General features: G+C 36.5%; 2 protein-coding genes across 6 annotated transcripts in view; one reads left to right on the top strand and one right to left on the bottom strand.

Moving 5' to 3' along the window:
- Window positions 1-584: 584 nt before the first annotated feature.
- LOC134793273 (THO complex subunit 6) lies at window positions 585-3,228 on the bottom strand. Its single transcript, XM_063764840.1, has 5 exons — window positions 3,016-3,228; window positions 2,753-2,904; window positions 2,160-2,397; window positions 1,651-1,813; window positions 585-1,260 (listed from the first exon to the last, which is right to left on the bottom strand). Exons 1-5 carry the CDS (start codon window positions 3,117-3,119, stop codon window positions 943-945), a joined length of 975 nt encoding a protein of 324 aa, XP_063620910.1. The 5' UTR covers window positions 3,120-3,228; the 3' UTR covers window positions 585-942.
- Window positions 3,229-3,857: 629 nt separating this feature from the next.
- LOC134792964 (serine/arginine repetitive matrix protein 2) overlaps window positions 3,858-11,719 on the top strand; it is a 36,433-nt gene continuing 28,571 nt past the window's right edge. For all 5 annotated transcript variants that reach the window (XM_063764449.1, XM_063764453.1, XM_063764451.1 and 2 more), the window contains exons 1-3: window positions 3,858-3,970; window positions 4,135-4,390; window positions 9,592-9,693. In XM_063764449.1, the coding sequence (XP_063620519.1) occupies window positions 4,152-4,390; window positions 9,592-9,693 (341 nt within the window). In that variant the 5' untranslated portion in view covers window positions 3,858-3,970; window positions 4,135-4,151. The remainder of the gene's footprint in view (window positions 3,971-4,134; window positions 4,391-9,591; window positions 9,694-11,719) is intronic.

Below are 11,719 nucleotides of genomic sequence, written 5' to 3'. Positions count from 1 at the left end.
ATTGTAATCTTAAGTAATTCAAAGGTGTTAAAATAGTCATGTGAAACCTTCATAAAACAATAACGACAGTTCTGAAGGCTCAAGTCAACTCAGAGTTAAAACGCTAAAACGACGTTGAATTTTGAAATTCAGAATTTAATTTTGAGGCGTTTACCTACCGTCTAGATATCGAGTCGGTGAGATTCAAGAGGTTGCAGATTCATTTTGCTTCCGGGCATATTAATTAATTAAGTTATTTGCATTTATAATTAATAACTTATTGTTAATAAAAATATTATTGATGTGTTTTAAAATTTTATTTTCAGTCAAAACCTTTACGTCATTTAGAGTCGGACCACCCTAAGTTTTCATACCAAGTGCTAAGTCATGTAACTACGGAACTTATAGGGATATATGTGGCTTTCCATCACAGAAGGGTCCTTATGCGTCAAGTGTAATAAGGACGTTTCCATCTGAAATTCTGATAAAAATGTCCTTATTGCAGATGAAGCATAGGGACCCTTCTCTGATGTAAAGTCACATCAGTATATGCATTCTTACTGCCAAGATTGTATTTAGTTAGCGTGATCCGAGTCTAACTGTCTCTCTTAACATAAATTCAACATAATATAGTTCATGTCGCAAAGGGACATAAAATTGACCCTTAACACTGGTAGAGGCTCATTTGAAAATTGCAAGGTACCTATAGTCCGGCAAATCAATTTGTCAGTAAATACTTACATAAAAAGCATAACGAAAATGTTTGGGATTTTTTTTCCGCCTTCTACTGTCTTTAATGGTGGAATGGTGGTGGTTAATGGTTGAATGGTGGTCTTTAATGCCGTCTAATGGTTTGCCAGACTATAGAAAAACAAAATTACTTAAACTTAGTAGTCTTATTAGTACTTACAGTCGTACCAGAGCGGGAGAGAAGAGATATAATAATTTATTTGCATCTGCAACTTACCGGAAATGCAGCACCTGATCTCTATAATTAAACGTGGTACACAAATCTATCTCCGGACTAGACCCAGCAATGGCCAAAACATTCGGACTTGTCTTTAGCACCGCCGAATACACAGTAGTCGCCGACACTGGCAGTTCAACCCTAATGTCACCGGAGTATGAAAGTTGATAGAGGTGCTTGGTGGCGCCCCCGGCGAAGACGCAGTCATCGTGGAAGAAGGCCACGTGGATGCCGCGGTCGGGGAGGTCGAAGGTGGTCACGGGGTCCAGGGAGCGGAGGTGCCAGAGGGCTAGGCGGGGGCCGCCGCCGCATACCTGAGGAAATGAAAGATTGTTGACATCTCGCAAAATTTTTGTTGTTACACTGACAATAAAATTGTAGTGTTTTTCGACGGCGTGAGTTGTGGTGTGGTGCTCATTGCGCCAAAAGTGTTTTGGCGTACTGCATGTGCAGTCGTCGTCAAACTCGTCAAAGATATGTTTACTATTTTTTTTTTTATGAATAAGATTACAAAGTATGATATTATCCAATGATACTTTTTAAAACATAAATCACTACACCTAAAACAAAGTCCCCCACCACGTCTGTCTGTTTGTGTGTATGTATGTTCGCGATAGTCGTCAATAGTGATTTTTGAGGAAGGTTTAGGTGTATAATTTGTTAACCCTGACGGGTCGCTAGTTATAATCTAAAAATAAACTCACAATCCAGTCATCTCCCAGAGACACAGCCCCAATCCACTTGCCCACCTCAGGCCGGCTAACTTTGCTGTTGGCGTGGGGCTCCAGTTTGTTATGAGACTTTCCGGTCCTCTCATCCCAAAGGATGACTAGGCCATCTTCACCGCCAGATATAAGTTGTTGGGCCCTGAAAGAATACGGATTCAATCTGTGTTTTATGACAAGCATAGATAAAGGTACACTGAGATGTGGAGATGTGTAAAGTAGTGCAAAATATTATTAAGTATTCTTATTGATATATTGTACAGCTGGTGGGACTTGTCAAGGCCATATATTTTATGGTAACTGTATTGACAAATATTATACCTCGTTTTTGCAGCATTAGAAAAATGGTAATCTTGAATCCTATCACTTTCATATAAAGTTCAAAATTATTGTTCTGCTTACTAAAATTTACTAAAATTAGCTGACATAGAATCTGTTAGGGAACTTCATTTCATTATAATAAATATGAATTGGAAGGGTATACTCACTTGCCATGTATGCTATGAATATAATCACTATGGCCCTTAAAAGTTGTCACCAGTCTACCATCCTCCAAGTTAAAAGCGTAAATATTGTTATCGCCACATCCCGCAAACAGTTTGGACTGATCTTCAGAGAGCCATAGGCTGTTCACATCAGATTGTTCCATTGAGGACTTCATAGGTATAGTTATTGTCCATGACGGTTTGGACCATTTTCCGGAAACTACTGCCTTCCATTCCCAGCCTGTGGACAAAAATATAGCACTTGTTAATTTTTTTCTATATAGCCTATTTTGTGTCCCACCGGGTAAAGGCCTCCCCTCTCTTCGGCCACTCATCACAATAGCTCTTGGGATATAGTAAAAAAAAAATAACTAGAAGTTATTGCTCCTGTAGATATTAGGTAACTTGCTTTGCATGTGTGAGTATAAGTGATGATATTGTTTAATAAAAGAGGTCTACTCCTTAATGAGGACAAGATCCATGTTCAGGTATATGAGAAGAGTGGAAACAGAGAAAGAAGGCATTTGTATAGCAGCAGTACAAATAATTAAACATTATTTTTAATTTCATTATTAATAAATTCAAAGGCAACTTACCTGTAATTTCATTGACTGTTCCAATAATGAGAAAATTCTCAGAACTGGCCAAGCTGCATATTTGTTTGCCAGACTCGATTTTATAAATTTGTTTGGGCTTGTTGTAGTCAGACGTAAGGAGTTCTACGATTGGATTTAGTATTCTGTCAAGGCTGAAATGGAAAGACACAATATTATCCCTTTGTCATATGTATAAGGTGCTTTACAAATATTTATATAATTCCTACCTTAAATCAATAAGTCTACTTTACTGTTATACTTACTCAAATACAGCTACTTGTCCGTAAATGTTACCGGCCACTAAATATTTACCGCAAGGTGAAAATGTTTGGCATAACACGGTGTTATAAAGAATTTTATCAAGCATTGTGATACCTTTCTTTTATGAAAAGACTCGCGTCAGATTGTTCTGTTTGACTATTGCCTTTAAATAGTATGCGGTAATAATAACTATTTATTATTAATCAAAACCAAACATAACATAACCTCAAAAAATCGGCTTCTAACAACTGCGTGTCAATCATTTCAATGTCAGATTCAGATTAATTCATTAAATGTTGAACTTTGTACTTGAAAGTTTATATAAATAATTACAAATTGAAAACATTAAGCTAATGATCATCTTATAATATTATTTAATACTATTTTATTTTGTTTATTTATCAAAAACATTTTGTAGTAAACATTAGCTAGATTCGTAAACGTTTTGCATAGACGATTATCTTTTTTTTTAACTATGATCGTATTGCCAACTGCACTTTATCCCCATAATTTAAAGTTTATACTAATACACTTTTGTTATTTTAAACCGATTTTTGTAATAAAATTCTATCATATTTTTCCAAGCAAATTTATCAAACTTCATATTACAATTGTGTTGTGCTCATTCATATAACAAATATTATGGTAACCTATAATACCTATTCTAAGAAAACCTATATTAATAAACCTAACTAGAATATCTCTACTACTCAACTACTGATTAAAGAATAAACAGCTATATACAACTATAAAGAAACCCCTAGATTTATATTGTAAACATCACAGGCAAAATTGTAATTCTCGTAATTAAGGGGACTGATTACGAATACTCTGGCAACACTACTTCAACCATAGACAAATTAGTTAAAATATTAAAAAAATATTTTACCAAGATGGTCGTATTGTAGAAGTTCATAAACGTGCAAAAAAATTACAAATAGCCGAGCATTTATATAGGTAAGGCATCTTCTTTGCTCTCACTTGTAACAAATTATTTCAAGTTTACATAAATTCACTCAATTCCCCTCACCGGCATTTTTGTCGACGTAAGAAATTGCGCTTTGGTACATGTCTGTCAAACTTACGAATATACATTCTCACTGTATATAATTTCGTTTTAGCCTGACAAATCGGCAAAATGTACAACGGCATCGGCTTGACAACACCGCGAGGCTCGGGAACCAACGGCTATGTGCAAAGAAACTGGGCATCAGTGCGTAAAACCAAAGATTCCGTGAACTATCGTACTGAGGAGGAGATAGCCAAATTGGACTCTGCTTCCAATAAGCAGCCAAATCAGGAGATCCTCGACCATGAGAGGAAGAGGAAGATTGAAGTGAAGTGTGCGGAGCTTGAAGACAGCTTGGAGGAGCAGGGGTAAGTAAACCACAATATTAGATTATGCTAAACCAAATTGCACACTATCACTGTCCAACTCAAATAATTTCGGTGTTCCACATTAAACAATTGATAGGCGAGTTTAGCGATTCTTATTTTCTTACTGTGAATATTGTTTTGTAGACTTATTGCATAAAAAATCCTGATTTTGGTACTACAGTAGGTTTAAGCCTAAAAAATCACAGGACCGGTGGTGTTGTGTTCTTAATTTATTATTGTTTATTACAATCTTAAAACCCTTGCCATATTAAGTCATTTCAGAACTTATTTATTACATACATATCAGACTAAATACAGCTGTTAAAACAGTAACCAAGTTGTTTTTCAATTCACTTTGGTATTGTGAAATTATTACTTTAGCTGTTCTTCAAAGGTCAAATCTACAATATTTAAGTCATTTACATATCTCTTCTGTCATTTTAACTCCAAATACGTAATTTTTTGTCTGATACTGGTAGTATAAGTTTTCTATATTACTTATCTACCAAAACTTAATTTTCTTGCCTAGACTCCCCAAAGGCTTTCTGGAAAAAAGTCTATTCTGCTAATAATACTACTAGTACCAGCAGTAGATAAAAAAATATGTTTTTTTTTTCCATGAAACTATACTCTGTATCATTAGGTATTTAAATAAAAGTAAACAAAATCTACCCTCAAATGGCTCCTTAAGCCAGTTGAGTGTAGATGAAAACATTACACAATCAAATAATGTAGGTTAAAGTCAGGTTGTTAAGTGACATAACCAGGCGGTTTTGTAATAAATGTTATAACTACCTGAAAATTTACAAATTGTTTGTTTACTTTTATTTAAATACCTAAAGATACAGACTAAAAAAATAGCCATTTTCTTCTAGGCATATATCATTTATTGCCTACAGAAATATATTTCAATTATGATAATTTCTGAGCAAAATCCATAAATAATCCATACTCAAACAAGTACATTGGAAAAGGAAATAAAGTAATTAAAATGCCTTTCATAATCAATTATGAAGGTGTAATAGCTTTTACTGTGACAAATCACTAGGTAATTGGAAAAATTCTTTACTTGCTAATGTTATCAGTAGTTGTCAATTTTGGCGGAAAATTGAACTGATTAGACTGTAGCATGACTGTAGCACCAGCCCTATATTTTATAACCAGCCTTCTAAGTAATTTAACACTTTCAGTGTCAAGCACCCCATTTCCAATACAAAATGAACACACCTAGCGTGTTCCTGGCAGTAAATGTGTTAAAGTGGCTGAAACTTTGTCAAACAGATAATAGCCGCCAGTCTGAACCTGGCCTGGCTAATCTGGCCTGTGAAGAACAATGGATGTCTGACCCTTGGGTCAAAAAGTTTAGATACCTACCCCTAATTTTATGCCGGAGTTCCTCTGGTAACTTGAAGGTCCTAGCAACTGGGTAACAGTTTGATAGGATGTCTTTGCAGCAAAAATGGGAAAGTACTTATACAGGGTGTCAAACCAACGCCGAGATTTAAAGGGCTTGTAGAACAGCTGATGGGCTACAAGATTAAGCAAAGTTGCCCTTAATGAAAATCTAATTTTTTTGAGATATCAGCACTTTTAAAAGAATCCTGGTTATAAAAACTATAAAAATGCCAATATCTCAAAAACTATGATATTTCATTAAGGGTAAATTTTCTCAATCTTGTAGGCCATCAGCTAAGATATAGAATTGACACTTATTTTATAATCACAATCATTCAAAAATTGTTTTATATGGATGTTGATAGGAGGCGGAGATAGGCAGATGACTAAAATCGGAATGTATGATATCTATATTTTTGTCAGCCACTTATCTGTATGATCGCGATGAACAGCAAAGTAGGTGAAAATCAATTTCTACATTTTACTCCATAAGATAAGTTGCTCATTCTAAAGTTACTATGTTATACCACAGAATAAATAATAGTACTAGGTACAGAAGACTCACTCCCTAACAAAACACGTCTGTTAATATCAGCACAGATATGGCCGCCAGGTGGCGACAGCGCCACGCGCGGCTTATGGCAAACCCCAAAATTGGGGCCGAACGGATGTACTTTTAGCTACCTGTAGCAAAGCGACGAAATCGCGGAGTGAGCCACGCCTGGTTATACCCAACTAAGTCTAATTTGATAAGTTAGAATAGTCACAAAATCCAAGTAGTCCAAGAAAATCCCAATGCCCATATAGGTATTATCCAATGACCTACATTTTATAACAGTAGGAAAGGAAACTTGTCATTTTCTTACAAAGCAGTATTCTTTGGGAGAGTTCAACAAATTTAATAATGGAAGAAACAGTTCGTGCAAAGTGTTGCGCAATGTTTTGAAATAGGTGTATGAATAATATCGTAATCTTGGATACCTAGAATGCACGTTTTTAAACAAATTTATTTATAGGGTCCTGTAGCGAAGTCAATTACGGAACGGATTCGTCGTTTCCATACCTACATACGTCAGGTATTTTAGGGTCTCCCCAGATATTACGACGCGCATTCGGCAATGTCTGCGCAATAAGAGTGAAAAAGTCGTTGTTCGGCTCGGCTCGCATCGGCCGGCGCCTGCCGACGCGTCGACGGCTTTTTCGCTCTTATTGCGCAGACATAAAGCTTTTTTCTATCGGATTTTGCCGATTCCGCATCGACATATGGGGGAACCCCTCGGGAACCCTTACTTAGCGACTATGAAATGTACATTAAAAATGTAAAGGTTTTACGTTACTAGTTCTGTGTCCGTGACTTACTTTCAGCGAATTATTATTTACATTTATGTTTTACCCACTCTTACATCCCTTATATCAGTTATATCTTACATCAACCTGATAATAAAATATTTGGTTAAGTATATAAGTGCGTTTATAAGCCTGAGCGAAGCTTTAAGCTTTGTACTAACATAAAGATTGCTGTAGGACTACAGACCCTTTAGAAACCTCATAGGCAGACTCCAACCAAATCCTTAAAAGGTTGAAGTTGGCTCGATAAAAACAAATCTTCCGTCGCAAGATTCGCGCGGCGCGATGTATCTTTTGTTCCTTTTTTATTTCCTGGCTTCTACGCCCCTCCACGCCACCACGTGCGAAAATTTATGTATTTTGAACCAATTTATTGGCCCAGTTACGTCAGCTACATAAAGACGTATCAACGTAAATGTCCAGTCGACGTCAAAGATATGTTTACACTTTTGCACCTTACTCCTTTGTAATAAGGCGAAAAACGTAAACGTATCTTTGACGTCGTCTGTCCAGTTGACGTAATTCAATTTCATTCCCAATAAAAAGATACGGTCCCTACGCTTGACCAGTACATGCTGGCGACAAGCCAAATTCAAGAGAACACAGTATTGGGTACGCTCCAAAGCAAATATTTCTGATTAGTGCAATAACTAGATGTACTTGAAGTAAATTTATTGGGCTCATAAATATTGGGCTTCCGTCTCTTGCAATTTGCTTTGGGACAATTGAATAGTGGGTAGGTATTTAACCTAAATCTTGGAGCTGAAAATAAAGGGATCCAGAAGAGACCCGGGGTACTTATTTTGTATGTAAAATCACTAATAGCATTAGCTTGTATTTTATTATGCAATAGGCCCCAGCGAGGAAATTCCATTCACGCGATTTTGTTGGAGATCCGTCTACTATCTCGCTCATTTCTGGTGGATACTCACCCTAAAAAAATGTATTTGTTTTTCCATATATCAATCAAGCCACTGTACAGTCACCTGCAATAATATGTTACACAACGAAGCCCGCAAAAATATCTGACACGATCTTATTTGTAGTCATAAGAGCGCGTCACATACTTTTGCGGCCTTCGAAGAGTAATATATTATTGCAGGTGACTGTACTATCAAAAAAATAGTGGTACCAAATAGATCAAAAAACATCCTTATTTCTATAGTAACAAATGACTCTATAATATAGAGCCTTGGCCATCACTATCTATATGATGCTGACTGTACTGGCAATAGGATTAACTAGTCTAGCTAGTACATGTTCAATCGACGTCAAAGATATGTTTACACTATTGCACCTTACTCCTTTGTAATTAGGCGAAAAATATAGTGTCTTTGACGTCGACTGTACATTTTATCGTATACCCTAATAAACATATTGTATTAAATTAAAATTTGTAATATGTGCTAATTTTCGCTATCTAATAATTTACGCGATCTTTTACGCGGGGGAATTAGATACTTATATGTATGTATTAAATTTAAGCCCGGATCCAAATAATTATTGAAGTTTTTATCAGTTATTTAATAAGTAAAGTCATTTTTTTTTTAAGTAATAAAATAAAATTTAACACTTTGCGCCGTCCTGAATTTTTATATAAAGTCAGAGAACATGGTTTTTGATTCTCAAACTATAAAAATTAAAAAAAGTTTTTGAATTAAAATATTGCTCTTATAACTGTTATAAGACCGCCTGTTGTCTGACTTTATGTTTTTCTTCTGAAATTGTATCTGTTGTATTCTATCTATTGATTTCAACAAATCTATTTGTCTCCTATGAAACATACAATTGTTTTCTGTGTTACGTTTGTTTAAACTTAAAAGCTATATTCCTCAGAATTTTCTCTCTAAAAACTCCAGCTTAGTGCTAATCTCACATGACCTGAAAACTCGTTAGAGCGTAGGAGCAATGTGTAAACAAGGCGTAGGCAGATTGGGCTACTGTTATTTTTATCGCACCGTGATCGCTATAAAAACCGCAACAATTTATGTGCAACCTGTTTCTAGTTTCACATGCTGAAGATATTATCTATCGACCATATAAATCCTAGTTGTATAATAGAAAAAAAATTTAAGGGTTGTTGAACATCGATCGATTCGCACCCTCGTTTAGGGGCGATGCCCCTGTTGCGCCGGAGTATAATCAATACGCGCACACCCTCAGTGGAACACTTTTCATTCAAGTTTGCTCGGCGCACGAGCGCGCACGGGGCTCGTCTTATCGCTTTTATTGCCTTTTATTGTTTTTCAAAAGTAATTCGACTCGATTGCCTCACCGCGACAGCTATGCATTGGTTGGTACAGGTGTTACACGTAGTGACGCTTGCGAATTTAATAAGAAAAAAAATCATTACGTGCCACTTGTTCACACTGAGCAGTCCACTACTGTTTACACTATTTTTTAAATTTCGAATTGTGTTTTTTTTTAATAATGAGCGTGTCTTTGGTGTGGTTGCGTAGGTTGCCGCGGGAGGAGATAGCGGCGCGGGTGGCCGCGTTCAGGGCGAAGATATCGGAGACCAGCGAGAAGGACGTGCCCAGGGACGAATTCGGCAGGGTAGCGTGAGTACCCTTTTTACTTATTCATACCGTCCCTTTTAATCCAGGAGTTCCATTAGTGAAAAAAGGTGAGAGTTAAAAGGTTTACTTTCACTGTGTACATCTTTGATGTATTTGCATACGTTTGGATTGTAGGGCGTGTTGGCAGTATCGCAAGACCGCTCGCGCAATACTTGGAATGCCTGTTATTGTTTTCGTAAATGACAACAACACACGACCACTGACTGTAGAGATGAACGCATACTTAATTAGTATTACAGTCGTGTTAAAATAAACGATTGCGCGTGAGCATACAGTGTAGTAAAACAACGCCTAGATTATAAATTCTAGCGAAGGGAATTCGGATTTTTATTACAAAATTTAATTGATTGATAACATGATAACGAATCAGCAAGCATGTTTCTTTTTAAGAAATGAATTTGGTATTTTGTTAAATCTCACGTAATACAGAGTCAAGCTCTTAGGATGCGGTCTTTTATCAAGCATATAAACTAGTGATTTTATGCCACTTCCGTCCAAATACATTGTAATTGTTGAACACTGTGGTGCAGAGGGACGAGGGCCTTCATAAGCTCACGCCTAATACATTGTATCTTTCAGATTCAACGATTAATTGTATGAAAATGTTATGTTCGTCTCTTATAACTATTGTGCGTATCGTGTGATTCGTGTGTTCGTATTCGCGCGCCGCGTCTGGCAATAAGCGTCCGGCTTCCGCTGTTGATTTAACGTAAAAAAACCTTACTGTAGCATTTTAAGATTTTCACTTTGTCTTAACTACTGACCGACTTTTAAACGTTAATTTCGCCTCATCTTTGTTAAGAGTTTTTAATTACACGTTTCACACCTAATTAATGTGGACAAGCGCGGCGCGCTAATATAATTGGCGGCTACATGAATCGGGCGAGCGCTGAGCTGATGATGTATCGTTGCACACGAGCGTCACATTGAGTTCATACACGTTGTTAATACGTAAGTCTTACTCACGAAAAAGTAGCCACTTCTGAATAATTCAGGTTCTGAGTTCAAATTCAAACCTCCTCACTCCTCAGCACTCAATGGGATTAATGTTGATTCTGGGCAGGAAAAATATGTAAAGAGATGGTTAAATCTAGTTCTTATTATAGAAGTAGCCGAGTTAAGGTAACCCTTTAAACCCTTCATTGCGGACCTAGTAACTATGTCATTACTTATAGATATAAGTCTTTTTTTTATTATCTGGCAATCCGAATTAATTTTTATCTAGAATTGTTTTATTTCAGAATCCGAAATCTATACGGAGTTGTATAGCTGTACTTAGCTTTCATTAACGGAAGCGTGGATTTTATGGTGGCTACTTTTTTCGTGGGCTATCTTTAGGGAAAGCTCAGCGGCATGAACCTAATTTGGAACCCTATTGATCCAAAAAGCACATGATAATATGCATGAACGAATGTGAACCATTTACGCAAACAAAAATGGTTCAGCGTACATGGCAATGCGCCGTTAGAAGAAATTATCATTTCAATATGAAAGAAAATCAACGTAGCCGTACCGAATTCGATTTCTGACATAATTACTTAAAACATGTAACTTACTTTGCACTAACAAGACTACTTAGTCTTAAACGACGCGTATAAATCAATTATACAAACCAACGGCTCGGCGATCGCCTGACTAATGTAGCTGCCAATTTAACTGGTCGACATTTACGAGGTGTGTGTGTGTAAATAAAGGTAATAAAATAAATTCGCGATAGATCCGTCTATAAATGTGAGTTAATATGTGTTCAAAATGCGAAAGTTTTAAATAACTATTGACATAATTACATCATAAAATGAAAACTTTCAAGGTATTGTTAGTCTCATCCCTTTTAGGGTTCCGAACCAAAAAGGTACAAAAGGAATGGTGGGACTCTGTCCGCCCGTCGTCACACGGCTAAATATCTCGAGAACTACTTAAGCTATCGATTCGAAATTTGAAATAGTCATGAAGAACGCTAACGTGAACTGTCGCCCGCGGTGTTTCTGACCGATACGACCTTCAAACC

This window comes from Cydia splendana, chromosome 8 (genome assembly GCF_910591565.1).
Source record: "Cydia splendana chromosome 8, ilCydSple1.2, whole genome shotgun sequence".
NCBI classification, from domain to species: domain Eukaryota; kingdom Metazoa; phylum Arthropoda; class Insecta; order Lepidoptera; family Tortricidae; genus Cydia; species Cydia splendana.
This window is presented reverse-complemented; position numbering and strand designations above follow the sequence as displayed.